Source organism: Aedes albopictus, chromosome 2 (assembly GCF_035046485.1).
Source record: "Aedes albopictus strain Foshan chromosome 2, AalbF5, whole genome shotgun sequence".
Taxonomy (NCBI): domain Eukaryota; kingdom Metazoa; phylum Arthropoda; class Insecta; order Diptera; family Culicidae; genus Aedes; species Aedes albopictus.
This window is the reverse complement of record NC_085137.1, coordinates 100,246,193-100,270,249: the sequence shown is the minus strand read 5'-3', so window position 1 is coordinate 100,270,249 and position 24,057 is coordinate 100,246,193. Positions and strand designations below refer to the sequence as shown.

Below are 24,057 nucleotides of genomic sequence, written 5' to 3'. Positions count from 1 at the left end.
GGAATTCCTTAAACTACTCCTGGAAGAATTCCATAATAACCTCCTGGAGGATTTCTATCCGGTGGAACATCCGGAAGAGTTCCAGAATGATCTTCCTGATGTTATCCAGAAGGTTCAGCAGGAGGTTCAGATTGAGGAACTTCTGGAGGAATCTAGAAAAGAATCTCTAGAGAAGTCCTGAAGAAATCCCAGAATGAGTTCCCGAAGGAATGCCGGAAGCAGTTTGTTTCTGGAGGAATCCAGAAAGAGGTTCTTGAAGGAATCCTTAAAGGAGTTCACGTAAGAATTCCCACAGGAGATCAAGGGAGGAATCTTGAAGGAATCCCAGAAGTAATTCCGAAAAGAATCCCGGAACGAGTTTCTGGAAGAATTTCTTGGAAGAATGCCGGAAGAAGTCTTGGAAAGATTCCAGAAAGGATTTCCAAGATGAATCTCAGAAAGAATTTATTAAGAAATCCCAGAATGAACCTTGCATGCATTTCCTAGAGCAGTCGTGGTGGAATCCGGGGAGGATTCCTGAAGTAATTTCGGAAGGAGATCATAAAGGAATGCCGGAAGGAATTCCCGAAGTATCCTCGGAAAGATTTGTTGGATGAATGCCGGCTGAATTGCTTGGAGGATCACAGAAGAAATCTTCAGAAGGAACTCGTAAAAGCACCTGGAAGAATCCTGTAAGGAGTTTCTGGAGGAATTCCTTGAGAAATCTCGGAAGGAATCTCTGGATGAATCCCGGGAGGACTTCCTTGTAGAGTCCCTGATGGAACCTAGCTAAAAGTGTGCTAACTTATGATTGCTGGTGAGATTCCTTCCAGCATTCCTCCAAGAATTCTTTCCGAAATTACTCCGGCAATCCATTTCACGAATTCTTCCAGAAGTAGTCCTCTGAGGTTCTGCTGAGGGAGCTTCTTTACATATTCTTCCAGGGTTAGTTTGGGATTCCTTCAGGAGTTCCTCATGGGATTCTTCCAGGAGTTTCTTCTGAGATCCTCAAAACGGTTTGAACTAATTTTGCCCAGGAGTCCTCCAGGATCTCTTTCTAGAGTTTCCCAAGAGTTCCATCTAGGATTTTCTAAGAGTTCCGGTATTTCTGTAAAAGTTCTTTCCTAGGTTCCTCTAGGAATTACCTCTGAGACTCCCCAAAAATTCAGCCTGGGATTCCTCCAGGAATTCCTTCCATGCTTTCCTTAGATTTTTTTTTCAGGACTTCTACGGGTTTTTCTTTTGAGTTATACCAGGAAGCTCCTCCAGAGATTCTTCCAAGGGTTTGTTCAGAATGCGTTCGGAAGTTCTTTTGGGATCGTTTTAGGATTTTATTTTCTGAGATGAATTACAGTAGTGCTTTTCAATATTTCTCCAGCAACTCCTCTCGGGATTCATACAGACATTTCTTCCAGGATTTCTCTAGGAATTCCTTCCAAAATTTCTCCAGGAGTTCCCACGCTCTTTCAGGTATTCTTGCCGGTATTCGTCCGATGTTATTCACGTTCTTCACGGAAATCGTCACGTGATTCTTCCACGTGTTTCTAGATTCATGTAGAAGCTACCACAGGGATTCTATTTACAGGGATTTTCGGGGATAATATTTTTTTTACTTTTTTTTCAGTATTTTTAGAATAGTTTTAGCATTTTTTTTCATTCCCACAAGGAACTCTTGGAGAAATGTTATCCCTGACGAAATTATTGGAAGAAATCCAGAAGGAACTTTTGGGAAAATTCCTCAAGTAATTTCTGTATGAATATTACAAGAAACTTATGGAAACTTATGGAATATACGGATCATCGTAATGAATTCTATGAAACAATTTTCTTGAATGATTTCGCAACAATCTTCGGCTGGATTTTCGTTGGGAACATTTACGAGAATTTCAAAAAAGAACTCACAGGAAATTGCATAAGGATTTGCAGGAATTCCGTAACGATCTCCTAAAGGAAACCCGGAAACAGATCTTGGAGGAATTCTAATGTGAGTTCGTGGAGGAATCTCGAAAAAAAAACACTGGAGGAATCTGGGAAGGAATTTTTTTAGGAATCTTATTAGAAACTCCTGGAATCATCCCAGAGGGCATATATAAAGAAATTTTGAATAAGCCCCTGGAAAAATCTCTAAAGGAGCTTCCTGAGGGATGTTAACACTCTCACTTCGCAAGAGTTACACTAATTTGCTTTTCTCTCAGCTTAGGAGCATGTTATCTAAAAAAAAACTGTGTATGAAGGACTTTTACAATAGCCAGCTTTCATAGCTCTCTCACGACTTTGGATTGCGCGTGCGACCCTTACTTTATTCTCAAAACTTCTGGATAAAACTTCAAGGTAAAAGTCCTTCCACTGTTTTTTTGATAACATGTTTCTGAGCTGAGAAAATATCAAGTAACAATAACTCTTTCCAAGTGAACGTTTCCATTCTTGCCAGAAAACCGTTAGAATAAACTCCTGGAGGAATCCTGAAATAAATTTCTGGAGAAACCATAGCAAAGAATTCCCATAGTAATCCCAGAAAAAAATCTCAGAAGAAATCTCTGAAGGAATCTGGGAAGTTATCCTGGAACTTCTGAAGAAATCCCAGAAGGGATTCCCGGAACGAACTCCTGGAGAAATTCCAGCTAGATCCTTTTTAGGGATGCCAGCGGAAGCTCATGGACGAATCACAGGGGGAATTTGAAGCAAATCCTGAATAAACCCCTGGAACAGTGAAGAGAATTGTCAGACAAAAGAGGCACAAAACAAGCAACAAAAAAGGTGCGACGATTACTCTTTATCCCTACTGGTAACAGATAATGACATGATCGCGAAATTTTTTGTTGCAGACAAAACGGAAGCTGAATTTGTTGCGTACTTTTCAACTCGTGAATAATCAATTATTACTAACCCAAAGTCGAAACTGTTTGATGATAGAGCTTCACCAGAGTTGCAGTGTTTACCGACTCGAAGTTTCCGTTCGAAAATCGCAATGCAAGGCTTAAAAATCTCTAAACTCGTGGTGTACGATGTTAATCCCATTATTTTCAAGTTGGGACAAACTTATGTCGCATGGGTTTGTTTGTCGCAACAAATACAGGATGCGACATTGTCATTATTGATTGTTGTGCGATGGTTGAATTTTGATTCACTGCCCTGGAAGGATCTCTGAAGGAACTCATGGGGGAGTCCATGAAAAAAATGTAGAGAAATCGTGAAAGAAGTTCTTGGATATCGGATGAAATTCCTGGAATATTCCTGGATTCCTGGAAGTATCTCAGGAAGTTCTCCTAGAGTAATTCTATGGGTATGTAAATAAGACTTGACTCTCTGGGGTTTCAATTAAAATTTTGTTTCAGTACATTTTAATGTACGAGAAATGTAAAATCAAGTAATTAACACAAGCGAAAAATCGTACACATGTCCGTCCATGGTAGTATGTCTCTACAATTTCTAACGAAAAAGAAACGATACGAAACAACATATGTAGGTAGTGCGAATTTCTTTTAAGACGAAAGAAACGAACATGACTCATTGAATCCAACACAAGCTAAACATTTATCTACTGGCGGTGCCTGCCTAGCTTACTCGTGCGAACAATTGTTTCATTCAAATGCAGCGCCGTTGATTGACGCGAATATTTGGCATGCCACTTGCCGGCGGCATGGATCGTCCCGCTCGATGCACACTATAGACGAGACGAAACAACCAAGAACAAAAAGAAAATTCGATGGGACCGGCCTTCGTCCGTCGTCACCGCTATGTATTCGCGCACCATCAAATAATATTAGAGCTGTTAGTATTACATAATACTAGATGGGCGACGACGATAGTCTATCGTAGGGACATAAAAGAACACTTGAACGGTTCATTAGAAGTTCAAATAGAAGTCCTGAAGGAAAAATCAATAAGCCCTTGTAACACATAATCAATCCATCTTATAACTACACTAACATTTGAAATAGACACTTTAGAGACGAAACATCAAACGAAAGTTTATAAATATGTCTGAATAGTTTTGGGAGCTATTTTTGACAGTGTTCATATCGGATTTATGGTAAGGAAGGTGTGCTAAAATTCGTTAAAATTTAACACTCTTTATTATGATTTCAGCTGCCGAACAGACATATTGTTATTTTTAAGTATGTAGTTTGACGATCTATCATTTCGAAACGGTCCAACGATGACGAACCGAAGGATTATAATGTCATGCGTTGGTGCCAATTTGTTGCAGGAGAAAGTGGTTCAAGTTGGTACGTTACGAGTTTTTTTTTAATTTTCCGGATTAAAACTTCAAGAAAATACACGATCAACTCCTCACTCATGAAAACAATTATTTTAGGAACGAAAATCCTCTTGGAAATCAAAAGTTCTGATCTAAGCAGAGAAAGTTAACGCGAATTGTTAAGATAGCTTCTTGAAGTTATTACAAATCAAAAAATGATCAAATCTGACTATACATGTCAATGGTTGCTACTCCGTTATTGATCTGACCTGGTACCAATTGCGCTCAGATCCAAATGAATAAGGACTGGGACACTCCACTTATTCTCAAAGTGCAATTCTAGCAGCTCATACATTTTTGGATCAATACCGGCGCCGGCCACGTCCTTATATTATAGTCAGTTGGGAAGGGAAAGGAATGTTAGAGTGTGCTGGTTGTTGCTACTAAAGACCGAGAACACCTCTGCATCCCCACAACCAGCACGGACTGGGGTATTTGTTAGACGGAAAGGATGGGAGATCTGGGAGTCACCGTTGGGTCGGTGATGCGATCCATGGATAGGGAGTTATTTATAGTGTTCGTAAGGTGATAGATTGTGTGGTGAATGAGGTGAATATGGTCAAGCGGCACAGCACGCTTTGGTTGCATAACTTGTAGGCGTTATATACACTGTGCTGTGAGTGGAAATTGGAAGGAAGGGAAACGACTTTTTTCCAATTCGTTTCTGGTTCTAGCGATTATAAACATAAGAATATACATGAGTTGTATACGTAGAGAAGAGAGAGAGAAAGATAGAGAGAGATAAAGTGGATAGAAAGATACAAAGTAGGATGAAAAGGGACGGGCCAGGGTTTGAACCCATGGCCTTCTGCATACGAATCAGAAGCGGTAGCCACTAGACCACCAAGCCCGATAGCTTCTTGAAGTTATTACAAATACAAACAAATTAAAGAAGCAAAAAAAAATTCTAGACAATATATCGAGCTACAGAATACAATATGTTCAAATACAACTAAATTTCTAGGAGTTACTTTATTCGCTGGCTGGTTGGTGCTATTCCATGGGTGCACTTTAAATAATTTCCCCGTATCATACCTTCGATAGCACGTACCATGCCAACGACGAAACAGCGTGAAACTGCTGGCACGATACTATAATATACACAGCAAGCTACCATAGACCGGACTTCTAATTGGGACTTGTTCAAGCATTTGCAGCTAGCTCATATACTTTGCTCAAGCTTGGTCGAGCACCATCACCATCCATAGATGGCAAGGCGCCAAATGTGCTGTAATGTGGGTTGTGGGCCAGCAAAAAAGAGGTCTAGTTTAGATAGTATTAGAAGATTTTCTGCGAGGAATTGTTATAGTTTTTTCGTTATGTCGTGATTCGTTGAATTATACTGTAAGCGAAATGGGTCATTGTCACAGTCATTATCATTCGATAAATTTGTTCAGTGTAGGATTCAAAACGAAATCAATACAATCGAAGCAGTCTCTGGCTCGAAGAACATCTTCACTTTTGACTGTCACTTGCGTTGCAGAAGACCCACCGCAGAAACGTTCCGTGAAACCTCAAAACCATGAGCGCCGAAGATGTCTCCAGAAGTTTCTGCCGCGAGGCAGTGGATACGATGGCCGAGAAGCCCACCCACATGGACCCCCGAAAGTACCGGGTAAGCATAACATTTGAGGTGAAATGTTTTACGACAAAGTATTCATATGACGACTTTCGGTCCTTCTTTCGCAGAATCCCCTTCCGTTCAATCTGAAGAACCCGTACACTTTTACGGCCAAATTCTTCCTGATCAGCACAATTGGATTCGCTGCGCCGTACGGAGTCGTGCTCTACCAAATGTACAAGAGTGGCAAGACGTCGTAGATCGGATCCGGCGATTAGGAAGCCGTTTATGATTGTTGAAATTCAATAACGAATAAAAGGGGATTGGTTTAACTCAATCTAAACATTGAGAGAACAAACATTCGAAATAGTCACAGTTGCAAAACAAAGAAAACAACTAAACTTCCATGAGCCTCTGCACGAATCTGGCCTACTGCTCACTCCCACAGAACATTTAGAAACGGCAAATTTGACTTTTACTGTGCGCGCTGTTTTCAAATGTTCTTTGGGAGTGAGCAGGACAGGGCAAATGCATGGAGAGACTCATAGGGCTATGTGATTGTTAAGCGCGGGCCACAATGATCCGTCAGCGTCGACTTCGACTTCAGCGTTAACTGACAGCTCGGTTTGAAGCAATGGTTTTCAGTGCAGCAAGTCACAATGATGCGTTGCGTGACGTACGTCATTGTACTAAAAACGCTGAAGTCGTTCTAAACTTTGAAAATTTTCAAAGTTGACGTACTGCAACGCAGCGACCAGCATTGTTGACAGAAGTTCAAAACCACTACTCAGAACCGGAACAAGAATAAAATGGCTAGTTTTGAAGAAAAACTAATCCTATTGGTTAAGGAAAACCCGTGTTTGTACGCGAAATCTGCTAAGGACTATCGCAACGTCCAAAAAAAAGAATCAATTTGGAATGCAATCGCAGTTGAATTGAATAAAACAGGTAAACAAAATAGTTTTGCTTATAAATTGACTATAAATAACATGGATCTTATTTCAGTTGATCAAGTGAAAGCCAGATGGAGAAGCTTGCGGGATCGCTTTGGGAGCTTGGCTCGCAAGCAGGCTGACGAGTCTCGATCAGGAGCAGGAGCCAGTTCCAGCCCGGCGTGGCCTCTATATGGAGAACTCTTGTTCCTGGCTACCCATATGGAAGCAAGACCGTAAATTTTATTGAAGTTTCCATTTCATAACAATCACACATTATTATATATTATTTTTTACTGTTAAAGGACTTCATCGAACTATTCGCAGCCTTGCTCTCAATCGAGCACTCAGCAAAACTCACAATCGGAAGCACGACCACCAGCTATTCTGGAGGATGATCTGCCGGACCATGACGAAACTGCGGCTGAAGAAGAGTACGACACACCAACCCTGTCCAGTACGCCTACAACTTCACGAGCAAAGAAAAGGAAGGCGGATGTGGTTGATACGCAGATGCAGCATCTCCTGGAAACCGTGCAAGAGCGAGTCGACGGGTGGGGTATGAAACGTTTGAGGCATGAACGATTTGCGCTATACCTTGCCGAGCAATTGGAGCATCTGCCCTTGCAGGTAGCTCGCTCGTTGGAGGTGGAATTTGTCACGAAGACTAACAGCCTGATCGACCAGTATGAAAGTCTTCAGTACGAATCCAATGATGGAGTTGTATAGTGTACTTGAGTGATCTTAAACACATTAAATAATAAAAAACGAATGCAATTGATACGACTATGCTGACATGCACCATATCAAACTTCACGCAACACAAGCTCACTGTAAAAATTGAGAAGATTCAAATAGACCACATTGACCCTCTAGGTGATATTCCAGAAACGTGGTTCTTCCGGGAAAGTGATTGGTATTTAAATATGACATGCGACATAACACACATCATGATGATGATGCATCATGATTTACACATCATGACTTTGCAAATCAAATGGAAATATTCTGGAAATCGAGATCATCCCGAAACGTGGCCACTTTTTTAAGTGATTTTTAAACCTGAACATGCAAGTCAACAAACATGCAAGTATTCCTCCAGGAGTTGCTTGGTAATTCCTCCAGGAGTTCCTTCCAGAAATTCCTTCAGGAGTCGCATGGGAATTCCTCCAGGAGTTCCTTAAGAATTCCTCCAGGAGTTCCTTGGTAATTCCTCCAGGAGTTGCATGGGAATTCCTCCAGGAGTCCCTTGGGAATTCCTCCAGGAGTTCCTTGGGAATTCCTACAGGAGTTCCTAGGAAATTTCTCCAGGAGTCGCTCGGGAATTCCTCCAGGGGAATACTTCCAGGAGTTCCTTGGGAATTTTTTCAGGAGATTTTTGGGAATTACTCCAGGAGTTCCTTGAGAATTCCTCTAGGATCTCCTTGGGAATTCCTACAGGAGTTCCTAGGGAATTTCTCCAGGAGTTTCGTGGGAATTGCTCCAGGAGTGGCTCGCGAATTCCTCCAGGAGTTCCTGGGGAATACTTCCAGGAGTTCCTTGGGATTTTTTTCAGGAGTTTTTGGGAATTACTCCAGGAGTTCCTTGAGAATTCCTCCAGGAGTTGTTTGGTAATTCCTCCAGGAGTTCCTTCCAGAAATTCCTTCAGGAGTCGCATGGGAATTCCTCCAGGAGTTCCTTGGGAATTTCTCCAGGAGTCACTCGGGAATTCCTCCTGGAGTTCCTGGGGAATACTTCCAGGAGTTCCTAGAAAATTTTCTACGAGTTTTTTGGGAATTCCTCCAGGAGTTCCTTGGTAATTCCTTCATTAGTTCCTGAGGAATACTTCCAGGAGTTACTTGAGAAATTCTTCAGGAGTTTCTCGGGAATTCCCACAGGAGCTCTTTGGAAATTCTTCCAGGAGTTCCTCGGGAATTTCTTTAGAAGTTTCTCGGGAATTCTTGCAGGAGTTCCTTAGGTATTTCTTCAGGCGTTCCTTGGGAATTTCTTCAGGAGATTCTCGGGAATTCCTCCAGGAGTTCTTTGGGAATTCCTTCAATAGTTCCTTGGGAATTTCTCCAGGAATCGCTCGGGAATACCTCCAGGAGTTTCTTGGAAATTTCTTCAGGAGTTCCTGGGAAATTTCTCCAGGAGTTCCTTGGGAATTTTTTCAGGAGTTCCTTGGGAATTCCTACAGGAGTTCCCAGGGAATTTCTCCAGCAGTTTCTTGGGAATTCCTCCAGGAGTCACTCGGGAATTCCTCCAGGAGTTCCTGGGGAATACTTCCAGGAGTTCCTTGGGATTTTTTTCAGGAGTTTTTGGGAAATACTCCAGGAGTTTCTTGAGAATTCCTCCAGGATTTGCTTGGTAATTACCACGGAATTACCAAGGAATTAATTCCTCCAGGAGTTCCTTCCAGAAATTCCTTCAGGAGTCGCATGGGAATGCCTCCAGGAGTTCCTGGGGAATACTTCCAGGAGTTCCTTGGGAATTTTTTCAGGAGTTTTTTGGGAATTACTCCAGGGGTTCCTTGGGAATTCCTCCACGAGTTGCTTGGTAATTTCTCCAGGAGTTCCTTCCAGAAATTCCTTCAGGAGTCGCATGGGAATTCCTCCAGGAGTTCCTTGGTAATTCCTCCAGGAGTTCCTTCCAGAGATTCCTTCAGGAGTTGCATGGGAATTCCTCCAGGAGTTCCTTGAGAATTCCTCCAGGATTTGCTTGGTAATTTCTCCAGGAGTTCCTTCCAGAGATCCCTTCAGGAGTTGCATGGGAATTCCTCCAGGAGTTCCTTGAGAATTCCTCCAGGAGTTCCTTGGGAATTCCTACAGGAGTTCCTAGGAAATTTCTCCAGGAGTTCCTTGGGAATTTCTCCAGGAGTCGCTCGGGAATTCCTCCAGGGGAATACTTCCAGGAGTTCCTTGGGAATTTTGTCAGGAGATTTTTGGGAATTACTCCAGGAGTTCCTTGAGAATTCCTCCAGGATTTGCTTGGTAATTTCTCCAGGAGTTCCTTCCAGAGATCCCTTCAGGAGTTGCATGGGAATTCCTCCAGGAGTTCCTTGGGAATTCCTCCAGGAGTTCCTTGGGAATTCCTCCAGGAGTTCCTTGGGAATTCCTACAGGAGTTCCTAGGAAATTTCTCCAGCAGTTCCTTGGGAATTTCTCCAGGAGTCGCTCGGGAATTCCTCCAGGGGAATACTTCCAGGAGTTCCTTGGGAATTTTTTCAGGAGATTTTTGGGAATTACTCCAGGAGTTCCTTGAGAATTCCTCCAGGATTTGCTTGGTAATTCCTCCAGGAGTTCCTTCCAGAGATTCCTTCAGGAGTTGCATGGGAATTCCTCCAGGAGTTCCTTGGGAATTCCTCCAGGAGTTCCTTGGAAATTCCTACAGGAGTTCCTAGGAAATTTCTCCAGGAGTTCCTTGGGAATTTCTCCAGGAGTCGCTCGGGAATTCCTCCAGGGCAATACTTCCAGGAGTTCCTTGGGAATTTTTTCAGGAGATTTTTGGGAATTACTCCAGGAGTTCCTTGAGAATTCCTCCAGGATTTGCTTGGTAATTCCTCCAGGAGTACCTTCCAGAGATTCCTTCAGGAGTTGCATGGGAATTCCTCAAGGAGTTCCTTGGGAATTCCTCCAGGAGTTCCTTGGGAATTCCTACAGGAGTTCCTAGGAAATTTCTCCAGGAGTTCCTTGGGAATTTCTCCAGGAGTCGCTCGCGAATTCCTCCAGGGGAATACTTCCAGGAGTTCCTTGGGAATTTTTTCAGGAGATTTTTGGGAATTACTCCAGGAGTTCCTTGAGAATTCCTCCAGGATCTCCTTGGGAATTCCTACAGCAATTCCTAGGGAATTTCTCCAGGGGTTTCTTGGAATTGCTCCAGGAGTGGTTCGCAAATTCCTCCAGGAGTTCCTGGGGAATACTTCCAGGAGTTCCTTGGGAATTTTTTCAGGAGTTTTTGGGAATTCCTCCAGGAGTTCCTTGAGAATTCCTCCAGGAGTTGCTTGGTAATTCCTCCAGGAGTTCCTTCCAGAAATTCCTTCAGGAGTCGCATGGGAATTCCTCCAGGAGTTCCTTGGGAATTTCTCCAGGAGTCACTCGGGAATTCCTCCAGGAGTTCCTGGGGAATACTTTCAGAAGTTCCTTGAAAATTTTCCAGGAGTTTTTTGGGAATTCCTCCAGGAGTTCCTTGGTAATTCCATCATTAGTTCCTGAGGAACACTTCCAGGAGTTACTTGGGAAATTCTTCAGGAGTTTCTCGGGAATTCCTACAGGAGCTCCTTGGGAATTCTTCCAGGAGTTCCTCGGGAATTTCTTTAGAAGTTTCTCGGGAATTCTTGCAGGAGTTCCTTAGGAATTTCTTCAAGCGTTCCTTGGGAATTTCTTCAGGAGATTCTCGGGAATTCCTCCAGGAGTTCCTTAGGAATTTCTCCAATAGTTCCTTGGGAATTTCTCCAGGAATCGCTCGGGAATACCTCCAGGAGTTTCTTGGAAATTTCTTCAGGAGTTCCTGGGAAATTTCTCCAGGAGTTCCTTGGGAATTTTTTCAGGAGTTTTTTGGGAATTCCTACAGGAGTTCCTAGGGAATTTCTCCAGGAGTTTCTTGGGAATTCCTCCGGGAGTCGCTCGCGAATTCCTCCAGGAGTTCCTGGGGAATACTTCCAGGAGTTCCTTGGGAATTTTTTCAGGAGTTTTTGGGAAATACTCCAGGAGTTTCTTGAGAATTTCTCCAGGAGTTGCTTGGTAATTCCTCCAGGAGTTCCTTCCAGAAATTCCTTCCAGAGTCGCATGGGAATTCCTCCAGGAGTTCCTTGGGAATTCTCCAGGAGTCACTCGAGAATTCCTCCAGGAGTTCCTGGGGAATACTTCCAGGAGTTCCTTGAAAAATTTTTTCAGGAGTTTTTTGGAAATTCCTCCAGAAGTTCCTTGGTAATTCCTTCATTAGTTCCTGATGAATACTTCCAGGAGTTATTTGGGAATTTCTTCAGGAGTTCCTGGGGAATACTTCCAGGAGTTCCTTGGGAATTACTCCAGGAGTTCCTTGGGAATTCATCCAGGAGTTCCTTGGGAATTTCTCCAGGAATCGCTCGGGAATACCTCCAGGAGTTCCTTGGGAATTCCTCCAGGAGTTCCTTAAGAATTCCTCCAGGAGTTCCTTGGTAATTCCTCCAGGAGTTCCTTGGGATTTCCTCCAGGAGTTTCTTGGTAATTCCTCCAGGAGTTCCTTCCACAAATTCCTTCAGGAGTTGCATGGAAATTCCTCCAGGAGTTCCTTGGGAATTCCTCCAGGAGTTCCTGCAGGGATTCCTTCACGAGTTCTTTAAGAAATCCCTGCAGGAATTCCTTCAGGGATTTCCTTTAGAATTCCTTCAGGGATTCCTTTTGGAATTCCTTCAGGGATTACTCCTGAAAATCCTTCGGGGACTCCCCTTGGAATCTCTTCAGGGATTCCTCCAGGAATTTTTCCTGTAATTCCTTCTTGGATTCCTCTAAAATTCCAACCAGGGGGTTTATTAACTAGTCGCAATGATGGACCCGAACAGGAATAAAAATGGGTATGGGTAACGTAATAATTTATGTCATCATTGGTCATGAAAAAGCTCAGTTCTAGAACGTACTGACAAGTGACAACTTCTTTGCTTCGACAATGTTGATATCATGGTCAAATTTCGGTCACGCCGATTTACGCCACCGCCGCCGAAAGTGGTCGCCGGCGTGACGCCAATGACGCCGCCGTCGCCGGCCAAAAATGGCCCTCACGCCGCCGCCGAGCAAAATTAAGTCGGCGCACAGGTCTAGTTTCGAGCAGCATTGCAAACTTATGCATGGAACCTGTAGGTTCCTATGTAACGCCTAGTGTTGGATGGGACGAAATATACAAATATGTAAGAAGTGATCTTATATTCAAGAGTAATTGTATACGCATGTTTTTATATTTATAAATATGTATATGTTTTATTTCAGCATTTATTAGGTTAGTTTTCTATTCTACGCTAGAGTCAAAAACAAGTCGAATTCAATTATAATAATAAATTTCTTCATCTTATGAGAATGTGCTGCAACGCATTTGATTTCCAAGTTCAGACAAAGAGCATTTAGACGCCGATAGCGATCAAAGACGAAAGAAGATGTGAACGGTGGATGTCTGTTAAATTGGATGTTCCATTACGTATTTCGCCAAAACATCTCGGTTTTGGATTGCTGATCTTCCGGCGTTATTGCCTTTTTGAATTGACGAAGCGGGAATACTGCTCAATGGTTCTACGAGGGTGCGCCACTCACCCGGTTCCACTATGTTTCCGGCATTATCCAAACGGTCTACGAATCCGGCCGGGCAATATTCGGTGGATGAATGACGCTTCACGAAATTATGGAGAATAACGCATGCCTTGACAATAGTTTCAGCGGAGCTAGGAAACATAATGAGTGTGTTTTTCAATATTCTCCATCGGGCGACAAGGATGCCAAACGCATTCTCTATTGTCCTTCTGGCCCTAGACAACCGATTATTGAATGTTTCTTGTTGCGCTGGCAAGTTCGAGCCCGGGTACGGCCTGAAAAGGTTATTTTTCAGCGGATACGCCGCATCTCCCACAATGAAATGGGGCAGTATTTCATTAGAGTTTGGCAATTGACATGGAGCGGGAAGATTCAGCTGATTATTCAGCAACCGTCGGCCAAACTCCGAACTAGCCAATATCCCACCGTCGCTATTGCCTCCGTAGCCACCGATGTCCACAGCAATAAAATTATAGCTTGCATCGCATACTCCCATCAAGTTGATGGAGTGGAATTGCTTATAATTGTAAAACAATGATCCACTATTGGGTGGACACTGTATTGCCACATGTTTCCCGTCAATCGATCCACAACAATTTGGAAAATTCCAAACGTCATTGAATTCTTGACTGTACTTTTTCCAGTCATTTTCGCTGACTTCAGGCATGTATTCTGTTACCAACGTTCGCCACAGTACATCGCACACTTCCTGCACAATCATCCGAACGGTGGACACCCCCATACGGAACAGCCTGGACGTAACATAAACAGAAGATCCGTGTGCTAGGTACCTGTAAATGAAAAAAAGGGGGCATGTTATTGAAATGTATAATACAAGAATGAAATACACGTAATACTGTAGCACAACTTTGGAAGTGCTCAAAGATCACTAAGTTGAAGATAAGGCATGCCAAGTTACAGTAAAACGTAGAGGGAACGTAGGGCCACAAAGAAGAAGAGGAAGATGTAGCACATATGGATTTTCTTGAGGAATCCGTGGAGGAATTCCTAGAGGATATCTTGTTGGAGTTCTGGTAGAAATTCCTGAAGGAATTTTTGGAGGAATATATGGAAGAATTTCTGTAGGAATTTCTGGAGTAGTTCCTGTAGGATTTTCTTTGAAGAATTCCTGGAGAAATTTTTGAGGCTTGCTGGAAGAATTTCTGGAGGAGTTCTTCGAGAAATTTCTGAACGAATTCCTGTAGGAAAACCTGGAGGAACTTTTAAAACATTTCTTAAGAAATTCCTGAATAAAATCCTAAAGGAATCCCTTGAGGAGTTCTTGGAAGAGTGCCGGGAAAAATTGCTTTAGGATTTTCTGGAGGAGTCCGTGGAGGAATTACTGAAGGAATTAGTGGAGGAATCCTTAGAGAAAATCTTGGAGAAAATCTGGCAGGATTTTCTGGAGGAAAACCTGGAAAAATTCCTGGAGGAATTCCTGGAATTTTTTTGGAGGAATTCCTGGAGGTATTTGTGGAGGAATTCCTTAAGGCTTATTTGAAGAAATTTATGGAGGAATTCCTAGAGAAATTACTGAAGGAATTCTCTGAGGAATTTCTGGAGAAATATTTGAGGTCCCTTGGAGGAATTTCTGGAGGATTTTTTTTGAGGAATTTCAGAAGAAATACATGGATCGATCTCTGGAGGAATCCATGGAGAAATTCATAAAGGAATCCCTAGAGGAATTTCTCGAAGAATTCTTGGAAGAATTCCAGGAAGTGTTTGGGAGAAATTCCTTTACGATTTTCTGGAGAAATCCATGGAGGAAAGCTTGGAGGAATTCTGGCAGAAATTCCTAGAAGATGTTCTGGAAGAATTCCTCAAATAATTAATAGAAAAATCCCTGGAGGAATATCTGGTGGTATTTTTGAAAGAATTTATGGAGGAATTCCTGAAGGAATTTGTGAAAGAACTCCTGGAGAAATTCTTTGAGAAATTACTGGGGAAATTTTTGAGGCTTCCAGGAGGAATGTCTGGAGAAACACCTCGAGGAACATCTGAAGGTATTTTTTAAAGGATTTCTAGGGGATTTTTTAAAGGAATTCCTGAGACGGTTCCGGGAGAAATTCCTTTAGAATTTTCTGGAGGAATCCCTGAAGAAATTCCTGGAGGAATTCATTAAAGAATTCCTGGAGGAATCCTGAAGGAATTCCTGGAAGAGTTCCGTGAAAAAAAAATTCTGGATTTTCTGGAAGAACACATGCAGAGTGGAGGAATCCCTGAAGGAATAACTCGAGGATATTATCGGGCAATTCTGGCGGAAATTCCTCGAGGATTCCTTGTAGAATTCTTGGAGGAATCCCTGTAGGAGTTCCTGGAGGTATTTCTGGCAGAATTCTTGAAGGAATTTTTGGAGGAGTTCATGGCGAAATTCCTGTAGGAATTATCGGAGGAATTCCTGGAGGAATGTTTTGAGGCATTTTTGAACAAAAAAAATCATGGATTAATTCCTGGAAAAACTCCTACGAGAATCCATGGACGAATCCATGTAGGAATTTCTGGAAGAGTTCCGGGAGAAATTCCCTTATTATTTTCCAGAGGAATCCGTGGAGCAATTCCTGGAGAAATCCCTGGAGCAAATCTTGGTGGAATTCTAGCAGAAATTACTAGGGGATTTTCTGGAGGAACTCCTGGAACAATCCCTGGCGGAATTCCTGGTGGTATTTCTGGAGGAAATTTTGGAGGAATTTATGAATCCCTGGAAGAATTTCTGAAAATATTCCTGGAGCAATTCATGGAGGAATTCATGAAAGAATCCCTGGAGGAATCTCTGGAGAAATTCCTGGAGGAATTCCCGGAAAAGTTCCGTGAGAAATTTCTTCAGAATTTTCTGGAGGAATTCCTGGAGGAATAACACGAGGATATCTTGGGGGAATTCTGGCAGAAATTCCTAGAGGATTTTATGGAGAAATAACTTGTGGAATTCCTGGAGGAATCCCTGTAGGAGTTTCTGGAGGCATTTCTAGCGGAATTCCTGTAGGAACTTTTGGAGGAGTATGGAAGAATTTCTTGAGGAATTCCTGTAAGAATTACTGGTGGAATTTCTGGAAGAATTTTTTGAGGAATTCATGAAAAAATTCATGGATGAATGCCTGGAACAATTGCTGGAGAAATTCCTGGAGGAATCCCTGGTAGAATTCCTCGAGAAATTCCTGGTAGAGTTCCGGGAGGAATTCCTTTTGGAAGAAATTCCTCTGAAGGAATCCGTGGAGGAAATCTTGGTGGAATTTTAGCTGAAATTCCTAGAGAATTTTCTGGAGGAGTCTTTGGAGGAACTCCTGCAACAATCCCTGGGAGAATTTCTGGAGGTATTTCTGGAGGAATTCTTTGAGGAATTTCTGCAGACATTTTTGAAGCATCCTGGAGTAATGTCTGGAAGAACTCTTCGAGAAATTTCTTAAGGAATTCCTTAAGGAATTTCTGAAGAGATTCCTGGCGGAATCCATGGAGGAATCCCTGGAAGAATTTGTCGAGAAATTCCTGGAGGAAATTTTTGGAGAAATTCATGGAGTAACTCCTGGAGCAATCCGTGGAAGAATTTCTGGATGTATTTCTGGAGGAATTCCTGTAGGATTTTTTGGAGAAATTCTGAGAAATTTTGAGGAATTTCCGCAAAAAAATTTGAAGCATCCTGGAGTAATGTCTGGAGGAACTTCTCGAGAAATTTCTTAAGGAATTCCTGGAGGAATTTTTGAGGAATTTCTGAAGAAATTCATGGATGAATCCTTGGAGGAATTGTTGAAGAAATTCCTGGAAGAATCCATGGAAGAGTCCCTGGAGGAATCCCTGGAGGAGTTCTGGGAGAAATTTCTTTGGGAATTTCTCGAGGAATGGATCACTAAAATAACTGAAACGGCCGCTATGGAATGAGCAGATAGCGCCACCGTAGCCTTGTGTGTTTGACATAACTCCACTGCTGTCACAATGTTTATGGCGCCTCTGTTTACATGCGGTGGACGCTAGTTTCTTTGAGAGTTTCTCCATGATTTTTTTTAAATGATATCTCCATTAGTTCCTTCTGGAATTCCTCCAGAAGTTTCTCCAGAGATTCCTAAAACAGTTTGTCCAGGGGAACTTCTTTAGCATTTTTTTCAGGGATTACTCCATAATCCTTCAGGAATTCCTTCTGAGATTCTTACAGGAGCTATCAGGATCATTAGTTCCACGAAATATATTTAAATGATTTCTGAACATCCATAAAGATTCTAAGAAATGCCCATTGTTTAAAATACATCAGAAAATAGTCCTAATTATTTTCAGAAATCAGAGGCACCACGAGAAATATTAAAATAAATATTCTGAAAACCGGTAACAATTCTAAGAAATTCACAACTATCTAGGATGTATTCTTGGAATGATAGAAAATATTCTCTATCATTTTCAATACAGAACATTCCCTCTATCATTTTCAATGCAGAAAATTTCCTCTTTAATTTTTAAGAAATCAATAGCTTCACGAAAAATATTCAAATTATTTCTGAAAACCTGTACCTTAAGATCCTCCGAAATTCCTAGAAATCTGGGATGTATGCTTAGAATTATAAAAAATCTTAGAATTATAAAAAATTTCTGCAGAAATTTTTCAAGCATCCTGGTGTAATGTCTGGAGGAACTTTTCGAGGAATTTATTAAAGAATCCATGGAGGAGTCCCTGAAGAAATCTCTGGAAGAATTTGTCGAGGAATTCCTGCAGGCATTTTTGGAAGAGTTCCAGGAGAAATTTCTTTAGGATTTTCTGAAGGAATTCGTGGAGGAATCCCAGGAGGCAAGGGCGTAGCCAGCTTTTTGGTCGGGGGGGGGGGGGGGGGGGCGTGCAAGCACGCATAGCAAATTTATACGTACTAGCTTTTGAAATTAAACGCAACACGATGAAATTTAATATAATAACATTATATTTAAAAGCATTATTTAAGTCTTCAGCAGTGATGCTGTTGTATTTTGTACAATACGTTGAATAAAGCTCGCCTGTTGAATTCCTAGAGGAATTCCTGGAGAAATCCCTGGAGTATTTCTGGAAAAATTCTATGAAAAATCGCAGTAGGAATTTCTGGAGTGATTCCTGGAGGAATTAGTGTAGAAATTCCTGGGATAATTCCTGAAGAAAGTTTTGGAGGAATTCCAGGATGAAATCCTGGAGGAATGTCTGGAGGAATCCCTGTAGGAATGTAAAGAGAAATCCCGTGAGGAAGGGATTCCTGTAGGAAGCCCTGATGGAATTTTGGAGGAATTCTAGGAGAATTCATGGAGGAACACCTGGAAAATTCCTGAGGGAATTCTCGTCGAAATTCCTGGGTGAATTCCTAGAAGAAAGTTTGGAGGAAGTCCTGAAGGAATTCATAGAGCAATTTCTGGAGGAATGCCTAGAGGAATCCCGGGCCAAATCCCAAGGGGAATCCTTAGAGCAATCCCTGGAAGAATCCCTGGAGGAAAGAAAACCTGGAAAAATATCTGGAGAAAACCCTGGAAAAAATCCTGGAGAAATTTGTGAAAGAATTACTGAAGGAATCCCTGGAGTATTTCTAGAAAGATTCCTGGAGGAATCGCTGTAGGAACTTCTGGAGGATTGAAGTGATTCCTGGAGGAATTCGCGTAGAAATGCCTGGGGTAATTCCAGGAGGAATTCTTGGAGAAATTCATGGAGAAGTCCCAGGGTGAAATCCTTGAGGAATGTCTGGAGGAATTCCTGGAAGGACGCCTAGGGAAATTCCTGGAAGAATCCCTGGAGGACTGCCTAGAGAAACCTCTTGAGGAAGGGATTCCTAGAGGAAACCCTGATGAAATTCCTGGAGGAATTTATGGATGCCTGAATAAATTCTGAGAAGTATTCCAGTGGAGGATTTCCCTTGGAACCCTTGGAGGATTTCCTGGAGAAATTGCTGTAGAATTGCTGAAGGAATTCCTGGAAAAATTCGTGTAGGAATTCCAGGGGTAATTCCTGAAGGAATCCTTTGAGGAGTCCCTTGAGAAATTCCTGGATGCAATCTTGGAGGAATGCCTGGAGGAAAGTCTAGAGGAATATCTGGAGGAATCTCTATGGAAATCCCGGGAAGAATTCCTGCACAAACTCCTGAAGGAATGCCTGGAGGAATTCCTGCAAGAATCCCTAGAAGATTCCCTAGAGGAATGCTTGATGGAACCCCTTGAGGAATACCTGGATGAATGCCTGCAGCAGCCCCTTAAGCAATGCCTGGATGAATTCATGAAGACATGCCTGTAGGAATTCCTGGAGGAATTCCTGCATAAATTCGCAGAGGAATCCCTGGAGGAACTCTTGGAGGAATCCCTGGAGGAATCCCTAGAGAATCCCCTGGAGTAATCCGTAGAGAAATCCATGGAGGAATTCCTAGAGAAATCTAAGAGGGATCCTGGAGGAATTTCTGGAGGAATTTCTGCAGGAATTCCCAGAGGAATCCTGGAAGAACTCCTGGAGGAATCCCTGGCGGAATTCCTTGAGGAATTCTTGGAGGAATCCCAGGAACAATTTCTGAAAGCCCAGGAAGAGTTCCCGAAGGAACCCAGGAGGAAGTACTGCAGAAATCGCAGAAAGATTTTTTGTAGAAATCCTGAAGGAGGAATCCTAAGAAGAGTTCATGGAGGAATCCCTGTAGCATTTCCTGAAGAATCCATGGAAAAATTTCTGAGGAAACCCAAGCAATCCCGGAAGCAATCCCAAGAGGAATTAATAAGGAAATTCCTGGAGGAGTCCCAAGTAACAATCGCCAGCCGCAAACAAGCATGCATGCTGAATTGTTGCTTTATAATGGTAATTATAGCTGAACTAAAATTATGCTGTACATATTACTGTGCAAATGCTTTTTCAATTGAAAAAGTAGCCAATGTTCAACTTTTCGTATTGGTATCAATAATGATAATTTAAAACACTTTTCAAACGTTTTTTAAGATTTTTATTCGACTCGCAGTAATTCCTTTACAACATAGTTTAACAAGACTTTTTTCTGCTTCTTGTTAAGTTCATGTAAAAAATAGGACATGTATCTGAATAATGTGTTTTTCACAAGTCAAATAAGCGCTTTCGTTTCATCATACTTCGACTCAGAGTACATGATGAAAAACACGTGTTTTTACCGAACAACAGCTGAATCAATCTGTTGTTCAGTCGTTAACCATAATGTTGTGCTAATTCACCACTGCTGTATAGGAGTCAGAGTCTGATCATTATAAAACCACGGGAAGTTTATGTTTTGATTTGAGCGCTGCAATTCATCATCTCTAGGATGGCGCAGATAGGAAGGCATGCGGCTGGCAATCGACGGGTCTCGAGTTCAAATCTGGATTTAGGTAAATTTATGTGTAGTTATTATTTCACAATATTCGTTCACATCATTAAGTTCCAATCATAAACTCTCGTGGAAATCGAAAAATTTTGCGTTTTTTTATTTTTAATCATTTTTGCTACAGCTGAATATCAGTTTTACTATATATTTGTAAAACGATTTAACAACAAACATTTCAGTTGGTACACAACACTATGCTTTACATTTTCTCCAAATTTGTGTGAACAAAACCCGAACAAAGATTGTGCCTGAAAATTATCCAAATGTTATTCAGCATTATGCTGAATCAGTTCGTCGTAAAGGTGCTTGTAAAATGAGTGATTGTTAGTTGGGAGTGTCTGAAAGAATTCCAGGAGGAATTCCTGAAGGAATTCCAGGAAGAGCTCCTGGAGAAATCCTTGAAAGAATTTTTAAAATAACAAATTTAATTTAACGAATTCCTGGAAGAATTTCTGTAGGAATCCCTGGAAAAAGTCTGAAGGAATCCATGTTTGCAGTAATTTCTGGAATTGTTGAAAGAATCCTTAGATGGACTCCTAAAAGATTTTTGGTACAACATGTTTAAGGAATTCTTGGATTATTTTTTTAATTATCTCTGGTGAAGTTTTCTGAAAGAATTCCTGAAAAAAAATCTATAGAAATTCTTCGAATAATTCCAGATGTAATTATTGGAGCAATCTCTAGCGGAATTCTTGAAGGAATATATGGAGAAGTCCCAGAAGATATCTCTGAAGGAATATATGCAGAAATACCTAAAAGGATCTCTGGGAATCCTTGGAGAAATTCCTGAAGAAATCATCGAGAAAGCACTGGAAAAATCACTGGAGGAGCCCCTATAGATACCCCAGGAAAAATGCCCGGAGGAATGTGTTTGCGCGCGGGAAACGGATCTGGTTTCGGACACTTAGAATTCACTTCGCGACGAATCTTGGAATTAACTACGACACTTTATTCTTCGACAGAAACACTCTAGTTATCGATAAAGGACGTCTATTTCCCGGCGAGCTCGATACAAAACTAAACTTTATTAGGCTATGTACACGATCAGCTGACCATGAGAGAATTGGTCTACTCCTAGTATAATCAAATATCTCATTCTCTTATCATAATTCAGTTCAGTTGAAATGGCAATAGTGCAAGCGTGCAACAAACGAGGATCGATAGAGTTAGAAATTGTGGAACATGTTTCATCTTCTCGCATATACTCTCTCGGTTAACCCTCGCGTGACCATGCCGGCCGCCTTGAAATCTTGGAGATTTCAAAAATACTACCTGACCCTACGCTAAACTTATCTACAGCTATCTGTATTGGTTTGTTTTCGAATTCACATTGTTTCTTCATATATTGAACACTGTCGGTCGCCGGGTTGACCGCATTATATACTTCTGCTGCTGCTGGAGCTGGACGTGTTGTTCTGCTACTGCTTTGACATCGATTGGAAACGGCACGACCTTGACCCATACTCGTCGGTAAACATTGAACTGCTGCTGTTGATGCTGTACGACGTGGATGGGAACTGGACTTCGTGATGGACTTGGGATGGATTTGCTCTGGATCTGGATCTTCCTCGCTGCTGTGCTTCATCTGGCTTAATTGGGACCTTCTTCGTTGTAGGTTTGTGGATAGTGGCTCTTCGGTTGGTAGATGCTCTGTACGCGTGGATGCTGACGCGGTACGTTGAACCTTTGGAAGGTTTGTGTACTCGGTTGCTCTCCGTGGTGGTGGTTCGTCTTCGATGATGACAAGACGGGGCCCCTGTGGCCACCGTCGGCGGTGCTATGAATCAAATGAACGGGTGCTTTTTTAAACTGAATTACTGAACAAAACAATGACTTGCCTGGAACGGAGGCCAGTTGGCCTCCGCGGCGCCGCCAGGCGCTGATGATACCCCTACACGTCACGATGGTGATTGTCGGTACTTGCTAGCGAGTTGCTTATGTGCTAACGGAACATCAAAATGCCGAGACCGTTGTACGAGTTGGCCATACTCGTTGACGACCTCTTCGTTGGTTCCTGGAGGATGAATAGCGCTCTTCTACCTCCGCTGCGGGCTCGCGTACTTGTACCTCAAATAGCCAAGCGTGGAATAGTGTTTAGCAGGGTTTCTGATAGTGCAGTCTAGGACTGCCACAGCAACTGACTTCACGGACAAATTTGGACAATGCTGAACCTAGTTCAGACCGACTGCTACATGCACCGTTCATGCAAAACCACCACCAGAACAAAACAGATTACCTCGATAATTGGAGAGACCGGATCGAATAGTGACTTCCATCGTTTCTTGGACTGGAAACGAGGACGGAATGTGGCTACGAATGAAAAATGAGCCGATTAACTTTTTGAAATTCAATAAAATACTTAACTTAACTGGTCTGCGGAGGCCTTTCGACCTCCGCCGGTGGAGGAGTCCTAGTTCTCCCCTGCTGACGATTGGAAATTGTCGCTGATTGGAAGGATGCAGACCTTCGAGATTGCTCGTTTGTAGCTGCCATCCTTCGTTCGAACAGTCACTACCCGAATGTTTCCGTCTGCTCCAGTGTGTACCTCGGTTATTCGACCCAGAAGCCAACTCAACGGTGGCTGATTCTCGTCCTTCAGCACCACCATTGTTCCGACCTTCACGTTGTCTCGCTTCTTGGTCCACTTCGTGCGGTTATGCAGGTTTGATAAATATTGGGTGGACCATTTCCTCCACAAAAGTTGCACAAAATGCTGCACGGTTTGCCATGCAGACAATCGGTTTTCCGGTAAGCCATCAAGGTTCGGCTCCGGAATCGCTGCCAACGGACGTTGGATGAGGAAATGACCCGGTGTTAGAGCCTCGTAGTCACTGGGGTCGTTGCTAACCGGAGTGAGCGGGCGAGAGTTTAGAACTGCCTCAATCTGCGTGAGCAGTGTCTGGAACTCGTCGTACTGCAGGGTTCTTGCCCCGATGGTTCGTTTCAACAGTGTTTTGAAGGACTTCACTGCGCTCTCCCACAATCCTCCGAAGTTTGGGGAGCGGGCGGGGATGAAACGAAACTCTATATTGTCGTTCGCTGTTTCTCTGACCACGGTGTTCTGGAACTGCTGGTCGATGAAGAGCTTCTTCAGTTCTGCCAACTCTCGATTGGCCCCGATGAAATTTCTGCCGTTGTCACACATGATGAGAGACGGTCTTCCACGTCGTGACGTGAAACGTCTGAGGGAAGCTAGGAATGCCTGAGACGTTTGGTCAGCTACCAATTCCAGGTGGGCTGCCTTTGTTACCAGGCAGACGAAAACGATGACAAAGCATTTCACGGGACGGGCAGAACGCTGAGGATATTTCATTTGGAATGGTCCACACAAATCAATGCCGACGCGTTGGAAGGGACTACAAGGTGTAACCCTCTCTGACGGAAGATCCGCCATCAATTGCTCGTGAATCTTCGGCTTGACACGGAAGCAGCGAACACAGTCGTGGATAACCTTTCGAGCTACATTGCGAGCATTTGTCGGCCAGTATTTTCCGCGAACGGACGAGACCAATAGCTGCTGTCCCGCATGGAACAAATTCTGATGGTATTCAGTCATGACAAGCGTGGTGAACGGATGACGATGATCAATGACATATGGGTGTTTCCGGCCTGCAGGAACCTTGGCGTTCCGCAACCGGCCGCCGACGCAAATAATGCCATCTACCATCTCGGGATTCAGTGAAGCGATACGGGAGGAATCTTGAACCGTTCGACCACGTGACAATTCAGCGTATTCTTGCGGAAAGGATTCTTTCTGGGCGAGGCAAACTAGCAAA

General features: G+C 42.7%; 3 protein-coding genes across 3 annotated transcripts in view; 1 reads left to right on the top strand and 2 right to left on the bottom strand.

Moving 5' to 3' along the window:
• LOC115255312 (uncharacterized) overlaps positions 1 to 24,057 on the bottom strand; it is a 115,782-nt gene that overhangs the window by 68,440 nt on the left and 23,285 nt on the right. The window lies entirely within an intron of this gene.
• On the top strand, positions 6,383 to 7,764 carry LOC115269814 (uncharacterized). The gene is made up of 3 exons (XM_029878601.2): positions 6,383 to 6,749; positions 6,807 to 6,969; positions 7,039 to 7,764. Exons 1-3 carry the CDS (start codon positions 6,611 to 6,613, stop codon positions 7,460 to 7,462), a joined length of 726 nt encoding a protein of 241 aa, XP_029734461.2. The 5' UTR covers positions 6,383 to 6,610; the 3' UTR covers positions 7,463 to 7,764.
• LOC115255035 (uncharacterized) lies at positions 12,635 to 14,014 on the bottom strand. The gene has a single exon (XM_029852747.2). The coding sequence runs from the start codon at positions 13,726 to 13,728 to the stop codon at positions 12,856 to 12,858; it is 873 nt and encodes a 290-aa protein (XP_029708607.1). The 5' UTR covers positions 13,729 to 14,014; the 3' UTR covers positions 12,635 to 12,855.